Source organism: Venustampulla echinocandica, assembly GCF_003357145.1.
Source record: "Venustampulla echinocandica strain BP 5553 chromosome Unknown scaffold_1, whole genome shotgun sequence".
NCBI lineage: Eukaryota > Fungi > Ascomycota > Leotiomycetes > Helotiales > Pleuroascaceae > Venustampulla > Venustampulla echinocandica.
In genome coordinates this window covers 2,753,494-2,779,203 of record NW_022474206.1, presented here as the reverse complement: position 1 = coordinate 2,779,203, position 25,710 = coordinate 2,753,494, and the positions used below count along the sequence as shown (strand labels likewise).

Below are 25,710 nucleotides of genomic sequence, written 5' to 3'. Positions count from 1 at the left end.
CTCCCCCCCTGGTGTTGTTGTTGTTGTTGTTGTTGTTGCTGTTATTACCAATATCATACATACAGTACCAGGTATACGTACAAATATTATCACTATCCTGCTTGCAAGAAGTCCATTCTTCGGATCTCCCACTAAAAAGAAAACCCGTGCTCCGTGCTCCGAGCACCGCCCCCCGCCCCCTGCCCCCTGGCTGCCGTGTAGCCGCGACAGGCATTCTGCAGGCTGCTTGCTTGCTTACTCAGGAGTCGGGACTTCGTATCTGCGACTCTGTGTGCCTCGGCACCCGGACGGCGATGATGTAGTGGGCTTTCTTATTAATCCCAGCCCCAGCACGGCCATTCCGTTCCCTACGCCTCGAAAAGTTTCGAATCTGAATAAACCCAATAAAGCCTTAGATTCTTCCTTCCTACTTCCCATTTTCGTTTCGCCATTCCCATTAAAACCAACTCTTCACTCCAATTCCAAGCTCTCCCTTCAATACGACCTCCATCACCGCTCCTTTAATATCTCGGCAACTCTTCTCGACCTACTCGTAACTAATCGGTTAGTAGGTTGCCATTAGGTGGCAACCCACCACCACCAAGATGAATATTGCCGACCTAGAAATGGAACGCAACGAGCTCGATGCTTCTCCAGAGCGCTTTGCCAACGTGTCTCCTCACCGTCGACCTAGCCATGAAATCGAGCGGATCATAACCGCATCGTCAACCTCAACATCCTCATCTATAAGCTCAGCGCGACGGCAAGAACGAATCATGAGTCGGACATCTACGCAAGGAGATCTGGAGCGGCACCCCACAGTGCTGAGCAGGATACATACAGCGAGAAGCCAGCATACTGCTACCGTTGGGAGGCAGCGAAGTATGAGTACAAAGACCAGGGACACCAGGAGACCGCTCCCGGAGATGGGTTTAGGAAAGCCATATCCCCCGCCTCTGCCGTCTAGAGATGAATATGTGGTTGAGTTTGAGGGGCCGGACGATCCATTACATGCACAGAATTGGCCAATGAAGAAGAAGTATGTTCAATTGAGCCTGAATTTCCGACCGAAACAATTCGAGTACTAATATGGAATTTTAGAATTTTTACGGCCGTCATACTAGGATATACAACTTTGGTATCCTCCTTTACATCTAGCATTTTCTCGACTGCTACCACCACAATAGCTGCACAATATCACGTCTCTACCGAGGTTGGCTTGTTAGGTCTCTCGCTTTACGTGCTGGGCTTCGCGTTTGGGCCGGTATTTTGGGCTCCGCTTAGTGAATTGCAAGGCAGAAGACTGCCCCTGGTTATCTCTATGTTTGGATTTTCTATATTTCAAGTCGCCGTCGCGGCTGGGAAAGATCTTCAGACCATCTTGCTCTGTAGATTTTGGGGAGGTATGTATTACCCTTTGAAGCAGTATTGGAAACTAAGCTAACTTGCGAAGGAATGTTTGGTGCCGCTCCCTTAGCAATTGTAGCGGCTGTTTTCTCGGATATGTTCGATAACAAGTCTCGTGGTCTGGCTATTACGGTATTCTCCATGACCGTCTTCACCGGACCTCTATTGGCCCCTTTCATTGGAGGATTTATTGTCGAATCTCACCTTGGCTGGCGCTGGACAGAATGGCTGGTCGCGATCATGGGCTTCTTCGCCTTCTTCCTGGACTTTTTCTTCCTGGAAGAAACATATCCACCCGTCATCCTAATTTCCAAAGCATCAGAATTGCGCCGAAGAACCAGAAACTGGGGCATCCACGCCAAGCAGGAAGAAATCGAAATAGATTTCCGCGAACTAATCACCAAGAACTTCAGCCGACCAATGCGTATTCTCTTCACCGAACCCATCATCCTCCTCCTATCGATCTACATGTCGTTCATCTACGGCCTACTCTACCTCTTCTTAACAGCCTATCCTATCGTCTTCCAACAAATCCACCGCATGACACCCGGTATTGGCGGACTCCCCTACTTCGGCATGGTCACCGGCCAACTCCTTGCAGGCATCTACATCGCCCTCACGCAACCATCTTACAATCGCAAACTTGCCGCCAACAACGGCGTCCCGATCCCAGAATGGCGTCTCCCACCCGTGATAATCGGCGGTATTTCCTTCGCCGGTGGGCTCTTCTGGTTCGGTTGGTCAGGCTATCGCGCCGATATCCACTGGATCGTCCCTACCCTCTCAGGCATCCTCACCGGCTTCGGTCTTCTGGCCATCTTCCTGCAATCCTTAAACTACATTGTCGACGCATATCTCATGTTCGCCGCCTCAGCCATTGCCGGGAACACTTTTCTGCGTTCGCTAGCAGGCGCGGGATTCCCGATGTTCAGTCAGTATATGTTCAAGGCGTTGCATGTAAACTGGGCCGGTACTTTGCTTGGCTGTGTTGCCACGGTTTTGATTCCAATCCCGGTATGCTTCTACTTCTATGGCGAGAAGTTGAGGAGGAAGAGTGCGTTTGCGCCGACAAAACCGGAAGAGTTGCCGATTCATGATGAAGATGACACAGCTGCGGGGGTGGAGAAGCGGGGCGAAGATGCTGTTTGATTTGACCTCGTGTGCAAAGATTTCTTGTTTCCTTTGTCGTACTAACTTATAGAAAGTTACATGGAGTTTGGTGGGAATATTCGAACCCTCAACGTTTTTGTTGGATGGGGAGCTTGATACCAGCGTTTTTCTGGCTTGTCTATATGGGTGCATCGGATGGAGCTAATTATAAAGTCAAGATATAATTAATAATGTTCTAATACCAAACTCTCTTCTAAATATGTGTGCCTTGATCCTTAATTTCTATATGCCTCTCTACCTGCTTGCAACCCCTCTGGCAATATACCATTGCTCTCTGCCAACTCCCCTATATCAGATATACCAACCAAAATAGACCGACTTCCCGCAAGGCTGCTATGTTTTTATAAAAACTTAATAAATACCTTTTATTTAGCTAACAAATCCATTAAAAACACTATGCGCTAGACCAGTGGAGGGGTGCCATTGAGGGCCCTTTGATCGAGATCCTTGTGCCATCTTTGCTTGCGTTGTTGATCGACATCAAGGGTCGAAGCCATCGAGGTGGCTTTTGATAAGTGCTAAGATCAGGAGTAAATAACATCCAAACACAAACTTGGTGTGTGGTTTGGAATGCTGCACTTACTGCCTAATTGGAGAATTAGCTTAAAGATCCAGACGTAGTTACCTATATATAGGCCAACGAGAAATAAACGTTCGGAGAAAGGCTACTGGGTGTGATGCACGGATACTTGGATTCCATGATAAGACGACGAACTTTAGTTATGGTTGTTTAAGAGGTAGGTGGCACCAGAGAATGGAGGGTTTTGGTAGATGCTGAATTTTGCAGATGTGTGTCGGGCAGGTGTAATAAATGTCTCAAGGAGGGTGAGAAAAAGGAGACCTGTATAGGGTTATGTACTGAAGATGAGAAACTAGCATTTAGGAAGTTCAGGGATTCAAATTGTCGTAAACAGTGGTAAATCAGGTAGTCAGCTATTTTGGCAAGTCATACTCTTCCCAATCACCCTTTATCTCCATGCACTTTTGCTCAGATCTCCCACAGCCATCCATGAGAGGAAATGGAAATTAGGAAGAGCACGCCTAGCCCGGCCAGGATGCTAACCATGAAGAAGGTAAAACCTAATGGATCCTTATTCTCTCCTTCTGACTCCTCCCTTGATACATTCGCATACACATCCGGGACCATCTCAGTCGACTTTGCAGGAACTGAAGCCAGGGCCAAAAAATTGATCCAATCCAAGTCCTGTGACGGTCCACAACCCCGCCTCATCATCCTCCTTTTCTCAATTGCATAGCTGTCCATCCAATACTTCAAGGCCTCATCAAACAGATGAGCACGGTAGCTCGGAGGTTCCAGATGGCTTAGCTCCTGAGCGACCTTCTTCCTGGTCTTCTCCGCAAATATTCCTAACTGCTTTGTTGCTAGCTTATTGAACTTCCGCTTAAACTCCCCCATTTCTGGAGAGGGCATAGTCATTTCTGTTTATTGCTTGATCTACTTTGAGGCATGTTAGATGAGAGAATTATATTAAAGGGTGCGACTGCACATGTCGTCGTCCGAATGAATTCCAGCAGGACAGGGACGAGTGCCGATTTAAAACTAGGAGTATATAACATGTTGCTAAGAGTTGGGCTGGTGGATTGGGCGAAGAGGTATGGTGCTAAGCAAGGGATAAACGCGGTAAAAGGAAGGTGTACTCACTGGTATAGTTGACGACACTCCAGTAGTGGGCGGCTGTAGTCCTCGTATATGAAACGTAGTCTCTGAAGTTGCTTGGTTGGTAAATCAGGATAGTCTGGCTGATTTATGTAGGTAGAGACAAGATGATAATATCCTTTGAAACCTGGCGGTGATTCATCGCTTGTGGCTCAGTGGTGTATGTTATGGGATAATCATATCGTTTGTTGCCAAAACAACGCAATTAAAGAACTCATCGCCGACGTCTAGTCGGCTGGTTGTAACATCAACATGTTTGGTAGACACTTCATTCCGTCCTTGACAAACTCTCTCGCACTCCCCAACCATTTGCTAGTAATGCACTAACATCTTCCAAACTCAACCCCTTTGTTTCAGGGTAGATCCGCCAAATGCACAACCATCCAGTCAAGCAGATGCCTGCATAAATAACAAATGTCCATGATGGAGTAAAAAACTCCATCATAGGCAAGAATGTCAATCCTACAATGAAGTTTGCTCCCCAGTTTGTGCTTGTGCTTAGGCCCGATCCCAGAGAGCGTACATTCAGCGGGAAGAGCTCACTCTGCATCCAAGGTACGTTTCCAAGACCAAGTGCATAGGCACCAACATAGATCATCACGCTAGCGAGGACGAAGAGTGGTGCGGTGCGTTTAGATAGCGGAACCCTTTCCCATGCTGAGGTAGAAGAGGAAGGGTTCTCGGAGTTGAGATCAGAGGGCAAGGATATGAAATAGAAGCCAATAGCACAGAATAACAGGCCGACAGCCATTATGGGGACGGACCAGAGTAAGATTCGTCGTCGGCCGACCCGGTCAATGAGCACTAGCGCGACGCAGGTCAGGGCGAAGTTTGTTGCTGCTACCGAGAGGGATGTTAAAGTCGGGCTGGAGAACCCAAGAATAGTGAAGATGGTGGCGGAGAAATACATCAAGGAGTTCTAATCATCGTTAGATTCGTAGTGAATGATGGGGACAGTTGCATACAAAACCACAGAGCTGCTGGAGCCCCTGTAATAGGCATGCAATAGTCAGCGCTCTCCTATTCCCACCAGTTCGAAGCAACTCTGCCCAAATATCTTTCGAATCAGTAAACCAAGACTGCTTCTCTTTCTTCGATTGCGCTCTTAACCTTCCACGCTTCGCCTCCCCCTCTTCCTTAACCTCCTTCTTAATGCCTTTCAACACCACATCAACCATCCCCTGAATCTCGATACCCGCTCCGAAAACTTTATTCAACACCCTCCTCGCCTCGTCAGGCTGGCCAACCATCACAAGCCACCTGGGTGTCTCGGGCATAATAAGCATAAGCAGACACTGCAATGCAGCAGGCATAGCACCAAGCCCGACAATCCACCTCCAGCCCGTTGCCTCATTACCCCACTCCACAAAAGCCCAACCGACGATATAAGCAACAACCTGCCCTACAGTGATGAATAGGACATTCAGAGTAACTAAGCGGCCTCGGAAAGGGGCGGGGGCCAACTCGGCAATATAGAGCGGCGCAACAAAACTCCCCGCTCCAACCGCAAGGCCAACTATCGAACGGCCAGCTATCATCCCAGGAACCGAAGTAGCTACGGCTTGGACCACGGCTCCGAGAACGAACGCTGAATCCGCGAGAAGCATGACGCGTTTTCTCCCTATAGTATCTGCGAGAATGCCTGAAACGGGCGAGACAAGTAGCGCGAAGAGGGCTGTGGCGGAGGTGATCAATGATTTATCGAGGGTAGTCAATGGGTGGCCGAGGGAGCTATTGATAGAGACTAGGGTGGCAGATATAACGCCCGTATCATCTGGAATGAAGTCGTCAGGATACGTTATTCCAGCTGGAATAGGCTAACTTACAGCCAAACAGCAATCCACTTATCCCCGCGCAGAATGTGAGAAGCCATACGAATATACCTGGGTGCCGGAGGTTCTTCTCTAACAGCAGGGATACATCGCTGAGGTCCACGTCGTCGTCCGGTGCATCTTCCGGCGAGTGGCCCATTAAGGGTTCCTCGGCGGTGTCGGCCATGTTTTGGAGGGCTACTGATTGAGGCACCGTGGTAAATTTGTGCCTCTGACTTATCGAGCCATCGAAGGGGAAATCGAAGACGTTGATGGTGTACTATAGCAACCTAGATTGTTAGTTTCCATAGTCCGGAGGTCGTCCGAAATGACGTTAGGTCTGTGCGGTACAGACGAGGCTTTGGGTTAGCCTTGTTCAGCCTCGGATCGAACACCAAGTCAACATTTCACTGTTACCGCATCATGTCCTATCATCAAAGATTTCTAATTCAATTATCACTATGAACACAGAGAGTGCTCAGAAAGCTCTCAATATAAGGTTTATCAAGCCACCTCACAATTCAGGCTGAACGGATACAACCACGAGCTTCCAGCTCCCTCGTTCGCTCGCGTTGTATCAAAATCAGACTCCAAGACGCATTGTACCGTCTTCATCCGCAAACAAAAGTACATCTGTATAAGCAGAACCGGCATGAACACCCCGGTACTGAACGCTATGCTCGCTATCGATAAAACAGAATTCGCTCATTTGGTGACAAAGGATGGCAAGGAGACCACATTATGGAAGTGAAATGTCGGATTAATTGAAAAATTACAGACCCTAATCCACAATCCTCCAAGTCCTAAATATCAGGAACCGCCCCATTACCCCTGGCGTTCATCTCTTCGGCGGCATCCTCGGCGGGTGCTTCGGCCGTAGGCTCGGCGGCAGACTCAGCAACAAAGGCATCAGCCTGCGTCATGCCATTCTGCCTCTCCCACACCTCTTTCCTTATTCTATCATCCTTGGCTTTCCTTGCCCGTTCAACCTCCTCAAAGCCACCTGCTTTCTTTAATCGTCCCTCCTCGACAAAATTACCAAGTTCTTTTTGGAATTCGCCACCTCGCCGGCCTTCGAGTTCTTTCTGGCGGAGCTTCTCGGCGCGCTCAATTGCCTCGAGGCGGTTCTCGTGGTTGGGTTGCAAAGCACGAACTTCGCCTAATACACCCTCTTTTGCGGCAGCAGGGTCGGCGGTGACGACGTGGTTCAATCCTCTAGAGATACCGCGGAGACCAGCCTGGCTGGCGGGGGTATCCTTCATCTGCTCTTTCGTAGCTTGCTCAACTAATGCGAATGTCTGGGTAGCTTTCTCCAGATCATCTTGAAGATCCGCAGCTAGGTCTTCCTGCATCGTCATTTCCTCACGATCAGTGCAAACCGTTTCAAGCTCCTTCTCCCAAATCTTAGTCCAGATGGGGCGTTCACGCTTCAGGAAGTCTTGCATCTTCTTTAATTCCATTGTAGCTTGAGAGATATCTTTGGCCACGGTCTCGAGTTGGCGTGGTAGAGGGCGGACGCCGCGGAGAACAACATCCTTGCGGAGGTCTTCGACGATGTCTTGGAGGTCATCAACAAGGGGAACAAGTTTATCGGAGTCTTCGTTAAGATTCTTCTTTCCGGCATTAACATATGCGCGACCAGACTCCCCTTTGATGTCGGGTATAGCAGCTGTGACAGCAACGCTTTTAACAGAGCTCGCCTTCGTCCGAATGGCAGACATCGAACTCTGTATGTCAGATTGGAAGCCAGAGTAAGTTTGCCGCAGAACTGCAAGATCCCGACGCAGGCTCTGGATCTCGCTTAGCTGAGCCTGGCTGTTGACCTTTGATGGACTAATGAGACCACCATTCATACGTGGCTTGTTGTCAGCGTAGGATACCCGCGAGGACATGGCTGGTGCGGATCCTAATCGGGCGATCTCTTTAGCGGCATCTTGTTGGCGATCCGAGACTCGCTGTATAGAGGCTTGTTGATCATCGACAGCCGTTCGGACACCCTCGACAATTTTCTTAATACCACCAAGTCCTTCATCAATATGGCGCTTGACCTCATCTAGAACCTCGACGTTCAGAACCAACACCGAGCGATCCTTGATGTCGTTCAAATCCTCAAGCTCATGGCGTACACCCGAGACTGGGTCCTGAATGTATATTTCTGGCAGGTCGACCCCATTATTATGCGTGTTCCATGCAAACTTTTCAATAAAAGCTAGCTGCAACCTAGCATTTGACAGATCGTTGTATCCATCTGGCAAGACAAACTTTTTGACTTTCGTTTTGTATTGTAAGAAGAGCGTTAGTTCCTTTCCAGGCGTGGGTGATTGTTCTGGGGTGAACTGTCTATCCTGACTCTGATACGGCGGCGTTTGTCTTGCTGCTGCTGCTGCCGCTTGTTGGCGTTTTGGCGTTTCGGTCACTGTAGATGATGAGGAGGTTGGAGAGTCAGGAGTAGGCTCTGGGAGTATAGGGAATGCGTCGGCTGGCGGCCCCTGCAATGTTGCGCTGGGTGCGGAATCACCGAAATCCACGACAGACTGTCTGAGTTTGTCGTCTGGAGTTTTTGCAATAGGGCTGTCATCTAGCGCAGGCTCGCTGGGCGGTACTATGGCAGGAGGAGGAGCATTTGAGCTTTCTTCTGATATGCGACTCGGAACACGAGCTGGAGAACGGTCTGTGGCTAAACGCGCCGAGGGATTTCGTGCATGCCGTTGCTCTCCTCGGGTTTGAACTGCTTTCATAGATTCTCGGGCGTCATTCCTACCTCTATTAGGGATTGGAGAATTCTGGGCGGGAGGCAGCATAGGCAAGCCATTAGGAGACGCGCCAAGGTGCCTGGAAATCTGATAGGCTGAGTACCGCCTGGAAGCCCTTCTCTCAAGATCACCACCTCTTTGGAGAGCTTCAAGTGCGTTTTGTGTAGATTTAGGTGGAGGCGGGGGTGGAAAAGAGTCCACAGCGAATTCTGTGGGTTGGGGACCTGAGGGCATAGATACCTCATCACCTGGGTAAGGTGGCATAACCGGCATATTCTGCATCGTCGTGCTCGATAATGTAGACTGGTCGGAAGCCATCGAACCGCGTGACTGGTCTCTTGTCGGAAGCCCTCTACGATTTATAGGTTGTGACGACATCCGAGGCGGCACATTTACCTCATTTGCGGTCGCACTGTCTCTGATGTTTGCCATGCCATCGCCCTGGAAATTGTTCTGGATGCCCTGGTCCAACAATGTGGTGAGACCGGTATTCCCGCTTGCCACACTAGTAATACTATTATTCCGGGGCACTGGGCCCTCATTGTTCTGAACCGTGCCATCCCTCGATTGTTTCTGGCGTAATTTCTGTTGCTTTCTCTTCAACCCATGAAGTAAATTTATGATGATGTCCCTGATCCGAGGTAGGTATTTCTCCAGGCTCTCGACGCTGGCTTCCTGGCTAAGAGTGGACTCGAGGATGTGGCGCAAAAGCTCCGGCACATTTCCCAGATCAGAAGTATCAACGTTGATGGCTGTGAACGCTCTGCATGCAATATTGAACTCATACCCCAGCCGTACATACACATCGGATACTTGCGCATCGGTTGCCAGGTGTCGGGACCATTGTGTTAGGGTTTCGAGGAGTTGCTTCGTCGCAACAAGGAGATGCGTCACACTCTTTTCTATTTGGGACAGCGGAGGAGCATTCTGGGTTGTCTGGGAAGGCTGGCCAGCAGGTTAGTCTCGTGCACATACGTGAAGGCAAAATAGCAGTTGGGGGGAGCAAGCTGAGGGACACTCACATTCGCATTCGGTCTTCTCCCGCCACCACTTGAAGTGCTCTTTGCCGATGAGGAAGACATCCGCGGCTGAGATCTAGGCCTAGGAGACAGCACTCGCGCCGGTACGTTAGGAGGAGGGCCTGGGTCTGCGGCGGGCGACCGCCGTTGTATCGGTCGTTGGGACGTGGAGGGAGCTTGCATCGTGGTTGATTCCTCTCGAGACGTTTTCCCCGGAACTAACAAGTAATCATGTCGTTGCCTGCGAGCTCTAAATTTCAAACGATCTAGTTCTGTGAGATGTGGGAGTGGAGGCGGAAGTGCACGGCGCTGGGCTGGGCTGGGCTGGGTTCGGCGTTGTGGAAGATAGGGAAACTCTAGAGGTCAAAGGATTAATCGCTTTCCATCGTAGAGTCGCAGGAGCCTGAGTTGAGCTGCTCGTATCGGTCGCGATCACACGTTCAGGTTTCCCTCCGGCTCTGGCTCTGGCTCTGGCTCGAGTTCCCAAGTCCCCTTCGTCCCCATGCGCGGCTAGGCTGATTAGCGTCCAACTCTAAGCTTTAGCGACAGCTTTTTGCTCCGTGCGGATCAGGTTCACTGTTCACCGTTCACCGTTCGCCGTTCACCGATGAAACAACTGCAACGATGTAGGGGACGGCGCTGTGACCGAGGTGATATGTTTGGAGACGAGAGGAAAGGGGATGCGAAGGAAAGGGGTAAGTGTGAGGAGCGGGAGTGTCGCGAGAGAGTAGCAGTATGAAGTCCGGACGTACGTGTGCGGATTATTGACACCTTAGGGGTTGCAAGTGTTGCATGTTCCCGTTCAGGTTCCAGCTGGTTGCGGGTTAATAATAATAATAATAATAATACGTGATACTGCCCGCATCGGGTATTGTTCTAGAAGGGATACATTGTACGGAGTAGTAGTATGTACTTCGTACATGTATAGGTGTCTATATCTGGCTGCTTACAGTACGAAGAGGTAGCATCCCGGTTTATTCTTTGATTCACTCCGTTACACAAAGCAAGTAGACGTTGTTTTGGTTACCTGAGTAGTTAATGCAGCTTTTCTTTGAGTGATTCGGATAGAACATGTTGTTAACTGTTGGCTGGTGCACAGTATTACAAATCTGGGTACGAAGTACGGAGTATACTTACTACAGAGTGAGTTCTTTACAAAGGATTATTCAAAGTAATAGCTCACATTCTACGGAATGGTAGTATGTTTTTTTTGTAATATGCTGCTGAATTTATTCCTTGCAGTGTATTAGTTGTATTCCTTTACTCGAATATTATTGTACTCAGCTCTCGATAACTTCCCTCTGCATCCATTGAATATCAGCCACTTCTTTGACCGAGCCCAGAATATTAGGGATCGAGAGGGCACCAAAAGCCCTACTAACTTCCGTAACTTACGTAACTTCTAGTATTTCCTACAAGCTGCTGCACCATGATGCTCTCCTTAGGCTTGTTACCGGCCTTGGGGTGTATTTTAATAAAACATCCAACTAATTACTTTATAACTATGAAGCTTATAAGCAACCTGGATTATACCCTATTGGAGTCTAATAATCATTTAATTGACCTTATTCACAACCCTCCCAGGCCCCCCAGACCATTTCGCACTTGTTCTTCTCACATGGGAGCAAGAGTCAAGACGGCTCTGATGGGGCCGGCTATATCCATCTCCCCAGGCTTGTCGTTGCCAATGAATGACCTTATTGGACAGAGCATTAATATATCTAAGGTGCAGTCGATTGGCTCTCCACACACTCAACCGCTGTCACCTTGCTGTATGTTCCGCAGCAAATAATCTGTCGGCGGCCCCTCTTGGAGATGTGCTATGATCTACAGAATCTGGGGAGCATGGATTCGGGGCTGGGTTTTTGGTTTTAGATTTGTGTTTGTTGGGCACCAGCTCCATCAAGAGGATGCTCTTTCTGGGGGGGTAGGAAAGCTGAGGGCTTCGGAACGACAAGCAAATAATGGCAACAAAGAAGTGACTTGCTTATTACTGCTCTGCTTTATCAGCCCACCTGGCTTAGCCCCCATCCGGGACACGGCGATCGCTCCGCCCTACTTGTGTGTGTGCAAGGTGCCATGCAGTCTGTTGACACAAGCAGATAAGAACTACAGGTACAGCAGAGTAGTCGGGTGCTGGAGTAGGGCGACTTGAACTGGGGTTGTGCAAGCAGCATCTGTTGAGACGCACACCGAGTGTCCAGAGAGAGGAGCGAGGGAGGCAGGGAGAATCCGGAGGAGAGCAGTGAGTACGAGGTACGTAGGTACGTATGTAGGTACGTATCAGGTACTGCGGTGCTCGTGCCGTTGTGAGCATTCTCCGATAGACACATTGGCCGTTTGTCTACAGTACGAAGTCCGTACGAAGTACTTTTATTGTACCTGAGCCGTAGCCTATATATGTATCCGCCCTGTAGGTACAGTACAGTACGTACGAGTACTTGTACGAAGCAGTGCAGTGCAGTGCGTAGTGTGTGGAAATATTAGGGGGTTGATAGTATTAGTAGTAGTACTACAATAATCGAGCTGTACAGTACTCTAGTAAATAATAATAATAATTAGAACAATAACGATAACGACAATAATAACAATAATAACAACAATAAAGTTTGACCTGCTGTAGCGTAAATCATACCTTGCGGCACTTACCTCTAGCGTCACGGTTACTGTTACTGTTACTGCTACTGTTACTGTCCTGTAGCCCAGCGCAGCCCAGTGGCCGTGCCCTTCCCTTCCCCCTTCCCCCCCCCAGAAGCCCGGAAACACAGAAAACACACGCCAGGTCCAAAATCGCCTAGTCGTCTGCCGTTCCGAAATATTGTGGTCTACGCTGCTCGACTACGGTATTCTACTCTACCTTTACTCTCCGTCTACCGATCCCAATCCCAATACTTCGTACTCATACTCTCCATCACCACCAAACCTCACCCTCCCCTTCCCCTTCACCTTTTCCTTTCATCGACGCAATCACCACCTCCCCCCCCCCCCATCTACGTCTGCCCCGAGTCGATCTTTGATGGCCAGCGTGTGTGTCTGCCCTGGAGTCTAGTCTGGACCGTGTCTTTCCTTCTTCCCCAGCGCTATTCTAATTCGCCATTGAGCTCGCGCACCATCGCTTGCCAGTGTTGTCGTGCTCTTCGAATTTGGTCTGCTTCTGTCCCTTTCCACGCCCAACCCCTAACAGCCCTCGATCTCTCCGCGACCCTCCGCGACACCCCCAGAACGCCTCCCATTGCCCTCATATACCGGACTCCTGGAAGAGCAGAGTGCATGCCCCGTTCCCAGAGTCTCCTAATATCGGCCAGGTAAGCTCTTCCCGCATCGCATCGCCCAGCCTCTTTTGACATCAAGGGTTGAACCTGGGAGCTCTCCCCTCCCCCCCACAAACTTCACCCTCACCTTTTACCTCCCACCTCTAACCTCTACATCGACGCCCCTCTGGCAGCCACTAACATCAATGCGCACATGCTGACGGCCATCAATTCTAGTAGATCAGTTCCTCAGTGCGCTCACCCTCCCTCCGTGGGTTAGGGGTACGGGTGCGTCTGGCCCTTGACGGATTTACACGGCGACAGAATTTGGCGGGAACGGTTTGCTACAAGTGACCACCACGCGCCAATCTGCCAATCAAGTGGTAAGTGGCTATCTCTTTTCTCCTCCTCGGGCAACTTCTCCTCTACACTGGGCCATCCATCCCTGCTACTCTCAACACTGGGTATCTTGGTCACCGAGCCCAAAGGTGAGGCGTGGGCTCTAGGCCTGTCTCTTATACACATCTAGATGTGTATAAGAGACAGATCTATGGCTAGCGCTAATCATCTCTCTCTCTCTCTCTCTAGCTTTCCAAGATATTGGAATCACTTTTACCCCCCTTCGTCGACGAGGCTTGAGTAACATCCAGCGAGCGTCGACTCGAATATGGTGCAGAAGAAGCTTAACGACATGTCGAACGGCTCTACAAAGTACCAACAATCTAATATGGCATTTCAGAGGAAGGACGTGTCGCTAGCTCGGGGAGGGAGTGTAGGTAAGAGTGAGGGACGGGCACAGAATGGTAAGCCTACTCGGCGCATGCAGTAGCCTATGATGCTAACTATGTATGTTAGGCAATGCCAGTTCCTTTAGAACAGACGGCGCGATCTCCAGTGGCAGAACCCAGGGAGAGCGTCCTCTTCAGAGATGGGTCCCTGACAGCCCCGAGGAAACGGATGGGTCGTTGGAGTCGATGCAGCTGAAATCCTCCGGAGCTGCCCCATGGGACCAGTTTGCGGAGCACGAGCGCCGATGGGGTGTCACCACAGATTATGACGAGAATATCTACACGACGACGATCGACAAGAACCACCCCCAATACAAGCAGCGACTCGCAGAAGCCGAGAGGAAGGCTAGAGAGATTGAGCGCAGCGCAGCTTCCAATTCTCATGTTGCGGAAGAGCGCGTCACAGACAACCTTGCAAGCGATGACAATGGACCTGATGAAGAGGACAAGTAAGTATGCCTCATGCGAGCTTTTGAATCCGCTGCTGATTTTTCGTATAGATACAGTGGTGTTCGCAGACAGGACTTCCCCCCCCTTTCCGCCTCAACCAACAAGTACACTCCACCTGCAAGACGCGCCCCTACCGGACAAGCTACCGTCACTGGCGCACCAGTTGACCCTGCCATCATAACCTCGCAGCTTGCCCGTCCTGAGAAGCCGGCTGCAGAGAAGAAGGCATCCCCAGCCCAAAAGGCGTCCAAGTCAGAGCTGGCTACTCCTCCGACCACAACTGGATCGAGCGCTGCCGCTACCCCTGAGCCAAAGCCCGCGGTGCCCAAGTCAACTTCCACTAGCCGCAATGCGTCTCCGCAGATCAAGTCGGAAGCCGCACCAAATGCAACCGCCACGGTTGAGCGTGATGTGACCACAGCATTCAAAAGCTTTGCTAATCAGCAGCGAAGGAATGTTGAGCTGTCCCGCGCGAACAAGCTCAAGAACGACAAAGAGATCAAGCTGAATGACTTGAAGAAGTTTGCTGATAGCTTTAAGCTCAACACACCAGTCCCCTCTGATCTCGTCTCGATCATTGCAAAGGATCCCGCCAAGCAGAAGGAGATCCAGGAGAAGGCGAAGCGCAACGCTGAGGAATCCAAGACCAACCCTTCGGAGGCTGCCAAACCCATCACCCCAGCCTCTGATGCCAGGCCGGCCCAGCGCCCAGTTCCTGCAACCCATGGAGCATCGCCAGCAAACGTTCCCAGTCGACAGAACCCCAGCCGCGGCCCAGGAGCTGCCCATCAAGGTCAACATACCTCGCAATCCTTCCGGGATCGATCCTCCCAAGGCCAGCAACAACAGGTGCCGGTTCAGCAGAATCGCACGCCAGGAAATCTGGGGGCCCGTTTGAGGAACATGGAGCAGCAGAAACAAGCTCAGGTTCCATTGAATCTCGCCCCAACCCACGAGACGCGGCTCCCTCCAACTGGCCCATCTAACGCCATGGATCCCAATTTCTCTCGACGATCCAGCGGTGTTGCAAGTGCGCAAGGAGGAAGACTCAACCCCAACAGCAGCGAGTTTCGTCCAAGCCCGCACGCTGCCACATTCAACCCGAATAGTCACACCAGCACGGGATCCAGCCCTCGCTCTGCTGCAACCACGGTTGAGCACACCCCAGTCCCACGGTCGCTGCTCAAACGCAAACCGATTGCCAGCGCCGAGCGGCCATCTCTCAAGAGCAAGCTCAACGCATTGGAGCACATCATGACCATCAAGCCCGGTCCCGAGAAGAATTGGAAGTATACTGGTGGCTTGAAGCCTGCTTATGATACCCCTCCACTCTGGAGACAAGTAGCCGACGACGAAAAATCGGACTCGACGATGCACTTGACATATACCAAATTGTTTGAGATGACACCCTTCCCAACGCAGACCATGTCGCCACCGAACCCTTCTCATGCCGCTCCTCAAGTCCCACATCAGCACCAGCTGCCCTTCCATCTCCAACAAGGCGTTCACAACATGGGCCCACGGCAATCGCCCCGACAGCCACCCATGAACCTTCCTGGGAACCAGCATGGCCATGGCCCAACTCCCCCTTTCGGCGGACCCGAAGACCATCGCATGATGCCATCTCAGTCTGCACAATCCTTTGCCTCGCCTCGTCTCCATAACGTTTCCATGGCCTTCCCATCCCCCATGAACCAGCCTGCACAACTAGCATACAATGGCCAGATGATGCCATATCCAGGAGCGCCACCAATGCAGCCCTTCCGCTCACTCTCTCAGAGCCATCAATTCGGCCCCCAACAGCCTCATATGGCACCAGCGATTATGATGCAGAATCCTGCGGGTGGTTTTATGACCTCTCAAGGCATGGCTCCTGGGCCCCAGATGATGTACCCTCAGGGCGGGCAGGGCCACTTCATGGCGCAAGGAAATGGCCACCCGCCTGCAATGCCTGGTGTCAACGGTTATCCCAGCCCTGGAAGGAGCGCCCCGATGATGATGAGCCAAGGCTCGCAGCAGGGCCACCAACAGCCTCCTATGTTCAATATGAACCCTGGTATGAGTCCCGGTCCGCAGTACGGAAATGCAGCACCCATCTACCCTCAACAGCCGCCGCTACAAAGTAGGCTTTAAGCAATTATTGCATATTGGAACTCTGCTAACAATGCTCTAGTGTCGGGTCGTAATGCATACAATGGTCCTGGCTACGCAACAAGCCCTCAACAGATGCACCAATTTGGACCGCAGCATCGCAATAATCACCCAAATGGAAATTACAATAACAAGAACTTCCAGCAGCATGGCCAACACCCTAATGGACCACCGAACAACCAAATCCCAAACGGACCTCAGGCACGAGTTTCCGAGGGTGGCGATGAGACGAAATGAGCGAACCTTTACCGAATAATCATAATGCAGCGTCGATGCTTTGGCATCAACCTTGTCTACAAGCACCATAGGGATAGTGTCCCTTCGTTGATTGATTCTTGCTGCATAAATAGATTTGCCGCATCCACGGAAGATCATATATACGGTTTTGCCTGGATCAGCGACGAGAAACGCGGATGATTGAAAGCATTATGTTAGGTCGTGAGATGTTCTCGCACCATCCCAAGTATGGTGGGTCATATTTTGCTTAGCTGCGGCCATCAAATACCCCGTGAAAAGATCTGATATTGGCGTCAACAGAGATGGGCAAATATCGTCTCGACAATTTCTCTTGGTGAGATCTGGACAAATCGCACTCGAACTGCAGCCTGGGAGGAAGGGAGGGACCATACTATTGCCCGATCGTTAGCAGCGCAAGGGTTAATGGGAGTGGCGAAGCTGTTCGGGTTGGCGATGAAAATTGTTAATATTGATCATGGATTTCTATTGAGGACTTTGTGGGCGGGTTGTGGTATAAGGGAACATGGATTGGAGAGATGTCATACTCTCATGATGCAGTGGACCATAGTTCTCAGTTTATACACACTCCCTTCCCGTAATGCATTTGGCGGCTTCGTGATTTGCTCAGCGTGATTACTCTCCTGCCGGAACTCTGTACTTCGCACGCCAGGCCATCATTCCTCATCATCCAAGAAGACAGGCGGGTCCAAACCCTCGGCCTCCTCACTAGGAAGCTGCCGCGGAAACCATCCATACTCCACCATATCAATCATTAATTCCCCCAAGCTGCCAGCACTAACCGTGACGCCTTCCGCCTCGAGAGCCTCAGCCTGGCGTGCAGCCCCGGAAGGATGACCTCTTAAACGCACTGGTAAGCCCTACATATCCAAACCCCATTTCTTCCCTATTAAAACTGCGCACTTACCTGGGTGGTATAATGCCCTTGGAACTAATAACTCTTTGCCACGGAACATTACCACTGTGGAATTTCATCGAGGTGTCGACGGGTAGGTGCTTAAGACAGCCGCCTACCTGGCGTGGTCGTTGTGCTTTTCAAAGTTATGTTAGTATATATACCATGCATATCTAGTACTCGTGGGGATTGCGGGGATCTAAAGCGGGAGGGTCATTACGGGTGCCAATCAAACTTGCGATATGGCCGTAGGTTGTCACTTTTCCGTACGGAATCTCTTGGACTGCGTTATATACCGCGTGGTAGAATGCTTCTGCTTCGTCTGTACGTGGCATGGTTGCGGCTGTTCATCTGTGCTTCCTAGTTGGTGGAGGTCTTGATGCTTATTTGGATAGTGGAGTTGCCGTTGTCGTGCCGGGCTCTGACTTGGAGGCGACTCTGGCGCTATCCTGTCTCAGGGGTTTATCAGGTGACACGTTCGCTTAGTAGGTTTTAGGGGGGAGGGGTTTAATCTAAGTTATATGTTGAAAATCAGCTATATATCTCTTGAGCGAAAGCCATCTCAGAATACCAGCACCGCTTAATGATGCCTCCAAACGCTATACTTTAAATATCAGGGTCATCTTCGCAACTTACCTCCCTAGTAGCGGAGCCTGCTAGGTCACTCTCAAGAACCTGCTCAATTGGAATCTCTGAGCATGCCAGCATGGTCGTGCTGATCGTACGAGGAAGCAGGGTTGAAGGGCTAGTCCTCCAAACCCGCCAATTGAAGTCCAACGGATGAAGATCATATACCTGGATATATGAGCATACGATAAAGCTGATATGCCTCCGAGGATAATCAAGGATAAAAAGACTTGGTAAAATATATCTCTCTAAGGAGTTCGAGGCTGCCTAGACTGCTAGCTGCTACGCCACATGTTTTCTCTAAATTTAGGTAAAGCGCGGAAAGAACTCATGCCTTATTAACTGAAGATATACTGAGGCACTGGTTGCCTTTGAAGAATAAAGTTGTGTCTGTTGCTCGATGTTGTGCGTGGGGGCGTGGGGGTTGAGACAACAGTGACGTCCAGCTATTTACCGCCCTCTCCCTGTAACGCATCACGGCGTGTTAGTCGTACCACGAATACCAATTTGTTTGTTGTTGCCTTCGATCGCTATTCGATAGCTGCTGTGATATGACTTCAAGTAAACACAGTTTGCTAGGCCACAGAGGTGTTCGTGTTTCCCAGCCACGCAATATAATGGCCCAACCCAGCCACGAGTTTATCCCAGCATCATGACCAAATTCAAACCTCACCTCATCCACTACCGCTTTCTTTTCTCATGAAATACTCATGATCCCTCTCTAATCAATTACCGCCCAAGTGCCCTTTTTACGGTTCGAGAACGGGCATACTTGTGGCGCGTGGTATACCTTAAATTCTCGAAGCACATCCATCAGCCAAGCTACAATGCGACTCAACTCGATCCTCTTCCTCCCGGCATCCATACTCATTCTTATAGCACCGCACACCGCCTCTGCGGATCTAGGTCGAGAGGAACATCTTCCTACACAATGGAGACGAACCATAGGAGCGGAGAGCTTGCCAAGGGAGTCGGTACACCGCCGTCGACAGGTGGAAGAGCATCTGCGCCTGGGTCGAACTCCGGTGGGTGTAATGAAGATGAGCCCTGATGAGGGGGAGAAATTCTATATGGATTACTGGCAATTCGAGGAGGATCTTGGGCAATCGCCGAGTCGAGATGCATTGAAGGAGCCGTTGCGGGCGAGAGGTGTGGAGGAACTGAGGTTGTTGGCGAATGGGTCAACAGCTGTGTCTTTCAGGCCGCCATTTGCGCTACATATTGGGGGCAGAGCAGATAATGACGACCGCTGGGTTCCGAGAGAAATAGGAGGAGTTGGCATACTTGCCGTTCTGGAGAAGAGAGCCTCGTCATGCCCTACCGGAACTGCAGATTGTTCCTCGATTGGGCATCCCAATAGCTGCTGTTCGACAAACGAGAATTGCTTTGTTATCCAGGATACAGGTCTGGGGAGTGTTGGATGTTGTCCGAAGGGCAACTCCTGTGGAGGAACAATCACGCATTGCAATGCGCCTAATTCCCCATGCCCTGCTAACCTTGGTGGCGGATGTTGTATACCGAATTATGAGTGCGAGGGCGTAGGCTGTAAGTACTGTGTTGGTGGTTAAATGTTACCTTCGCTGCTGACTTACTCTTCAGGTGTCTTCAATTCAACGGTCGTGGTGCCTCAGCCGCCAACCACTACAGCTTCGTCGTCCGCTGAAATTCCCACCAGCACGACATCGAGCGCTATCCCGCCTCCGACATCTGCGACAACTACTGCCTCTTCTAGCCCAAGTCTTCCAAACACGCCAGGCACATCAACCGCATTAAGCACAGCAAGCACCGATACAGGCGTCGCTCCAGTCCGGCCTACGAGTGGTACTTCGATCACATCTACTTCATCACTGGCAGCCACGCCAACCGACACTCTGTGCCCCACAGGATTCTACGCCTGTTCAGCATACTACCAAGGGGGTTGCTGCAGGGTAGGAAGGAACTGCGAGAAAATATCATGTCCCGCAACCAGCTCTACAACTATCGTAAGTAGCGGCAAAACAGTGGTTGTCCCCGTTGGACCAGCTGCTACAGTCCATAATCCCACGGGTGCTTGTGCTACCGGGTGGTCCAGCTGCGCAGCAGGTGATGGGGGAAACTGTTGTCCGAGTGGATATCAATGCGGGACTGCTAGTTGCTCTTCTATATCTCCGAGTTCTACGGCAGAAGTGCAAAAGGAGAGTCCGAACCTAGGTGCTAGGAACGGAGTAAATGTCAGAGTTAGCATAGGGGTTCTTGTGATGCTTGTGTTGATCATACTGTAAATATCCAAAGACTATAATGAGATATGAATCAATTAGAACCATAATCGGTGGACGTCAAATCGAATGGTTCGTCTGCCGATGAATTGTTCAGAAGAACATGGGACGGGACCACTGTCCCCGCCAAATCCGTATCGCATGCGGTGACGCGAACGTGGGGCGACAAACCATGGGAAAACATCCGCCCACAACGCCCTCTCTCGACAAATCAACAAAGGACCCCTCGACATTCAAAATCTCATTCCCCACGCTTGATACGATTTAACGACCATCATAATTTATCTCGCTCCCGAATTAGGATCCAAGGCAATCAGCGCAGAGTACCGGATTACCAAACCTGCTGCTAGAGTTGAAAAGGACGACGACCCTCCCCCGCCCTATTCGAAGTACATAGAAAGGCGCAAACATCTGGAAAGTCTTGTTGGTCTACCGCAATTCGGATTCCTATAACGAGAAGACTAGCCGCCAAAAATGCCAGCAAGTTCCGACATCGCCTTCGGGGGCGCAAGTCAAACCGCCACCTCCTCGAGTAACCCTACCGGAAGCGCAACGCAAGTGACCCCAGCTCCAGGTGGCATTACGGTGACCGGCCAGCCAGTGCTCCATCTCAGAGGAGCGAGCATAGATGGGAATACGATAGAAGGGGCTCATGGGACTGGGGCCAGAACGGGGAGGAGGACTAGGATTCAGTGGGCGGAGGATGTGGTTGATAATGAAGGGCTAGGGAGGAAGAAGAGTAAAGGTTAGTTGTATTCCGCCGGTTTCTCAAGTTTTTCAGTTCCCTCTTCATCTCTAGCTATCACTATTTGGGCGGTTATATGATGGTGGCTAATCATGCGTGTTTTCTTGTACGGATAGTATGCTGTATATACCACCCACAACGCGGTATCGACGAATCTAGCGATGAGAGCTCGTCGGACAGCAGCAGTGATGACAGCGATAGCGGGGACGATGGGGCTGCGAGGGTGAGTCGAAGCCACGATCGGGCGGGGGGAGGAAGAGGTGGCTGTGGGCCTGGACATGATCATGATGGGCATGGTCATAAAAAGGGGAAGAAGAAAGCTAGGGCTCCGAGCCCGAATGCGTATGAGAAGATGCCGAAGGTCAAGGGGAGTGGCAGCGTGCCGCGAGAGCAGCGGTAACTTAGGAGATGTGTATGATCAGAATTGGGTTTCCGCGGGCTGTGATGCTGTGGGATACGAGTATGAGTTATGAGGGGGGGATTGTTTTGCATAGCTGGGTGTTATTCATGGTTCGGCGTTGGTGGGGGTTGGATTTGGATAGACATGACAGCTAAATATAAGGTCTACGTATACTATAATCAGGTTCGATTATTTCTTAGCCCCTGGTAGGTCGTGGTTGAGGCTATATGTGTGTGGAAGGCTCGAAGTATAAGAGAGCAGTCTCGGGCAGCTCTTAATTAGGTAGAGGGATCTGCCTAGATGGCAGTATATCACAGACACTCGTGGTTACCATAGCCCAATTTTTTATATCTACCGAGTTTGATCATATTTAGCATCATCCATTTCATTCGTGGTAAAGGCACTAAAGCTCAGGCGCTCAAATATTCTGACAGTATGTTTCCTTGCCTTCTCTACTCTTGTATCATTTTTGTGCCTTCTCTACTATTATATAAAGCCTATTATCTCTCCTCTACTCTCCAATAAGACCATGTCTTCTCTCATCCTCAGCAAGCACGCAACTCCACTTCCAGTCAACCGCTTTATAAAGATATTTCCGTATCCCTAATCGACACACCCCTCCACAATGTCAACTGTCAGACCTCCGAAAATGCGGTCAAGTCATTCTAGCGTGTCACATCTAGCTTATCCACCTAGTAATTCATCTACCCCATCGTGGCTAAGAATGCAAAGCCGGAGATAGAATTATATTACTTTTTGCAATTATTCATCGATTATATCTAGCTCCTTAAGTCATGAATAACCTCATTGGCTAACTCATATTTCCCAGCCCAGCATTTCCTTACAACATCATCATTTAACCCTTATCAAGAGTAGAAAACTGTCCGTTCTCGAACAGGCTCGCAATGTCCGACCGGTCCTTCCAAGGATGTAGCTCCGGAAAGGGCGGGTGGCCTTTCATTATGAAATAGATGGCTGGCCCTAAAGCGAAAATATCTGTCTTCCGGTTCGCATCATTTAGATTTGATCGTGGCACCGATGACTTAACACCCTCACTCGAATCCCCGTTAAGAAAAATTGTACCATCAGGATGTAAAAGTCTCCCTTGAAGGTCGCATAGTTTGATGTCCAAACTCTTGTCGAGGAGCAGATTACCAACACTAATGTCGCAATGGATGACCCTCTTCGTGTGACTATGCGCAACACCGTCTGCTATCGTATATCCGGGGAGACACTGTACGGAGTTACCCTTAGAATCGTCACATCAACGTTCTTATCCCTCTTAAATGGTACCCTTAATACTACTGTATCTGTCTCTCTAATAATTATAACGCTCCTGGCTACTTCTAAATAGATCGTTCTATATTTCTCTATTTCCGAAGTACCTTTATAAGGTGCTGTACAGTAACTAGCATTACGAGGAATATACCGCGCCGCTTTTAGCTCGTGCGATTTCGTCCCAAAAGCAGCGCCACTCTCCAAACCCACAAAGACGTTGCATCACCGTGCAGCAGCGAGCTTCCCCCTGTCACCTCCGAAAATAAATTGAGTTCCGTCAGGATTTGATATCAGCTCAGCTGTCAGCCTACGTCGCCCAAGACGAAAAAGCACCGCACCGCACTCACTCTCGCCCGCAAACTGTCTAATCCGGCCTACCCATTCGTTTTATATATCTGCCATTACATACGGGTACTTATTCGGCTTTGAGAGGAATCGCGAAACGGTCCGAAGGTGGACCTGTCATCAGAAGACTAGATTTGAATCAAGCCCGGTCGGAAACTCTTCTGGAAGCTTACTACAAGAAGGGGACTGCTAGGCTAAGAGAAGCCGGGGGAATTGCGTTTGTACGCCAGCAACGACTATCGCGACATCCCTCTTTTAATGAACAACCGAACCACCTTATAGCCATAGCGAGGATGCTTCGAAATACAATAATACTCCCTTCCGGCGCTCGAGGGGCTTTGCGACCTGCGCTCCGGACATCCCGCTTTTCTCCACCACCTCGTGTTTCTCAAAGAACAATAACTACAACCGCCCCCCGTTCAGCTCCAATTCCCAAGACCGGCCGCTCAACCGCCTTCACATTCTCCTCACACGTCCGAACTACTTCCCTTCGCAACGAAACCATCCTGCAGCGGATACGCTCCTCTATACGATCCTTCCACAAGGCTCGCATACCAAGGAATAAGCCCACTTCTCGGAAAAGCTCCTCATCGTCTGGAGCTGCGAATGCAGAGCCACAATCGCTCAGTGAGCGTTTGAAAAAGCTGTCGAGAGAATATGGGTGGTCGGCTTTGGGGGTATATTTGACGTTAAGTGCGCTGGATTTTCCGTTTTGCTATTTGTTGGTTAGATGGTTAGGGACGGATAAAATTGGTAAGTGGAATTTTATAGTTTCCGTATGGGTGAGGATGTAGTGTCCAGTCTCGGGGCAAAATAGGGAAATGTATCGTGGGTGCCTGAGTTGGTGTACTGGATACCTCTTGGAAGGAGTGGGCAACCTTGGGCCAGGCTGAAAACAGCACTTTCCATGGCATTTGAAAGCAGAAAGGCCTGAAGCTGGTGAAGAATTGGTGTTACAACAGACTGGGCGCGGAGTGGTCCAGGGACTTTTACATTTTGACGAATGGCCAAGAAAAAATGTGTAATCAAGTCCTGTCTGTGGGCGGAGCCGAGTTACCGGCAGGCCAACTCCTATAAAAGGCTCGAGGAAAGGCGTATACACCAGAGCGAAGGCATCTAAAAACCGGGAATGATTCTCTTCAAGTGATGGGTATAGCATGGGCCGCTGATGCAATCTCTGCCGGAAACTGGACACTACATCAACTTGCACCGAGATTTGAAGAATTTCCGCAAAAATGTACTAACAAATACCTTCTAGGAGAATGGGAACACATCGTCGTTTCAAACGTCGAAAAAGCAATTCCGGAATCGGTCAAACAAAAATGGCATGACTGGCGAACATCAATGAAAAAGGCAGAGCATGAAATTACCGGCAGCGAACAAATCAACGACACCGTTGAAATGGCTGGATGGGGAGTTGAAGAGGCCGAAGAGAAGAATAAAAAACATGCCAGTATGTTTCGGTCGCATTTCCATACCTAGTATACCCCAGTAAGAATAAGAGACTAACACTCGTCCTAGGTTTGGCTACACAATTAGCACTCGCCTACGCCATCCACAAGTCCTTCATCTTCATCCGCGTGCCTCTCGCCGCGGCAATAACACCGAAGGTGGTCCGAGTTCTAAGAGGTTGGGGCTGGGATATCGGGAAGCGGACGACGAAAGAAGCGAAGGCTATAAATCGTGCTTCACGAGTGCCTAAGACTAAGAAATCTTGAAAATTGAGTTGCCGATGGTCCTTGTGTATTTAATGTATTATTATATGCTCACGCTCGAGCAGATCTGAGTTATCCTAGGTATGAGATGTGTGCTTTGTTCTATAGATGGGGATCGGGTTGAGGTGGGGGGGGTTGTCATCAGGCTTATTTTGTTTGTAATAACGAAGTATTAAAACCCTGCTCGCTGTACGCTGTGTGATAGCGGGATACAGTATTATAAGTTGCTCGGGCTTGGAAACCCCGCAACAATAGGAAAAGAAAACGTCCACTCTACTATGTCCCATCTTACCCACTGCCTCTCATTGAAAACGTGTTCTAAATTCCTGGGATTACCCCCGATATAGCTCATTCTTAAACTTGACCTCTATAGCATACCTTCCTAGTAACGGTGGGAAATGTACTTGAAAGGCCTTAAAAAGGGGGTAAGTCTTACTATACCTATCACTCTACTAATCAAGATCCTTCGCTCTATTGGACAAAAGCAGGCAGCAACCCACCTCTATTCCAATAACGTTGGCCAGCCCATCGAACATGCCACCTACCACCGCGTCTTACAAGACCTCGATGATTTCGTTAAAGGCGTATGGATGTGTTTTGAGGGTAGTTTCGCGGGCTGTATGGTCCGTAAGGAGAGTGGATATGGGGTGGATAAAGCGGTACTCTGTCCTGGAGTGGTTGAAAAAAGAAAATGCTGGAGAGTCTACATAGAGTATAAGAGTTGAGGTTCAAGTTTGA

The 25,710-nt window shown here is 50.0% G+C and overlaps 9 protein-coding genes across 9 annotated transcripts; 5 read left to right on the top strand and 4 right to left on the bottom strand.

Annotated features, from left to right (window-relative positions):
• Nucleotides 1-584: 584 nt before the first annotated feature.
• BP5553_03445 (putative fluconazole resistance protein) lies at nt 585-2,535 on the top strand (the record flags this gene model as incomplete). The annotated part of the gene is made up of 3 exons (XM_032012068.1): nt 585-1,018; nt 1,081-1,382; nt 1,433-2,535. 3 exons carry the CDS (start codon nt 585-587, stop codon nt 2,533-2,535), a joined length of 1,839 nt encoding a protein of 612 aa, XP_031871761.1.
• Nucleotides 2,536-3,544: 1,009 nt separating this feature from the next.
• BP5553_03444 (uncharacterized protein) lies at nt 3,545-3,994 on the bottom strand (the record flags this gene model as incomplete). Its single annotated transcript, XM_032012067.1, has 1 exon — nt 3,545-3,994. The coding sequence occupies one exon, from the start codon at nt 3,992-3,994 to the stop codon at nt 3,545-3,547; it is 450 nt and encodes a 149-aa protein (XP_031871760.1).
• A 508-nt stretch (nt 3,995-4,502) lies between these two features.
• On the bottom strand, nt 4,503-6,232 carry BP5553_03443 (MFS general substrate transporter; the record flags this gene model as incomplete). The annotated part of the gene is made up of 3 exons (XM_032012066.1): nt 4,503-5,153; nt 5,200-6,008; nt 6,061-6,232. The coding sequence occupies 3 exons, from the start codon at nt 6,230-6,232 to the stop codon at nt 4,503-4,505; spliced, it is 1,632 nt and encodes a 543-aa protein (XP_031871759.1).
• Nucleotides 6,233-6,848: 616 nt separating this feature from the next.
• BP5553_03442 (uncharacterized protein) lies at nt 6,849-10,000 on the bottom strand (the record flags this gene model as incomplete). Its single annotated transcript, XM_032012065.1, has 2 exons — nt 6,849-9,743; nt 9,821-10,000. 2 exons carry the CDS (start codon nt 9,998-10,000, stop codon nt 6,849-6,851), a joined length of 3,075 nt encoding a protein of 1,024 aa, XP_031871758.1.
• A 3,735-nt stretch (nt 10,001-13,735) lies between these two features.
• BP5553_03441 (Uncharacterized protein) lies at nt 13,736-16,694 on the top strand (the record flags this gene model as incomplete). The annotated part of the gene is made up of 4 exons (XM_032012064.1): nt 13,736-13,871; nt 13,924-14,305; nt 14,357-16,428; nt 16,480-16,694. 4 exons carry the CDS (start codon nt 13,736-13,738, stop codon nt 16,692-16,694), a joined length of 2,805 nt encoding a protein of 934 aa, XP_031871757.1.
• A 674-nt stretch (nt 16,695-17,368) lies between these two features.
• Nucleotides 17,369-17,942, bottom strand: BP5553_03440 (uncharacterized protein; the record flags this gene model as incomplete). Its single annotated transcript, XM_032012063.1, has 3 exons — nt 17,369-17,552; nt 17,620-17,743; nt 17,828-17,942. 3 exons carry the CDS (start codon nt 17,940-17,942, stop codon nt 17,369-17,371), a joined length of 423 nt encoding a protein of 140 aa, XP_031871756.1.
• Nucleotides 17,943-19,061: 1,119 nt separating this feature from the next.
• BP5553_03439 (uncharacterized protein) lies at nt 19,062-20,424 on the top strand (the record flags this gene model as incomplete). Its single annotated transcript, XM_032012062.1, has 3 exons — nt 19,062-19,779; nt 19,834-20,216; nt 20,266-20,424. The coding sequence occupies 3 exons, from the start codon at nt 19,062-19,064 to the stop codon at nt 20,422-20,424; spliced, it is 1,260 nt and encodes a 419-aa protein (XP_031871755.1).
• A 539-nt stretch (nt 20,425-20,963) lies between these two features.
• Nucleotides 20,964-21,634, top strand: BP5553_03438 (uncharacterized protein; the record flags this gene model as incomplete). The annotated part of the gene is made up of 2 exons (XM_032012061.1): nt 20,964-21,234; nt 21,351-21,634. 2 exons carry the CDS (start codon nt 20,964-20,966, stop codon nt 21,632-21,634), a joined length of 555 nt encoding a protein of 184 aa, XP_031871754.1.
• A 2,769-nt stretch (nt 21,635-24,403) lies between these two features.
• BP5553_03437 (uncharacterized protein) lies at nt 24,404-24,975 on the top strand (the record flags this gene model as incomplete). The annotated part of the gene is made up of 2 exons (XM_032012060.1): nt 24,404-24,710; nt 24,779-24,975. 2 exons carry the CDS (start codon nt 24,404-24,406, stop codon nt 24,973-24,975), a joined length of 504 nt encoding a protein of 167 aa, XP_031871753.1.
• Nucleotides 24,976-25,710: the final 735 nt, after the last annotated feature.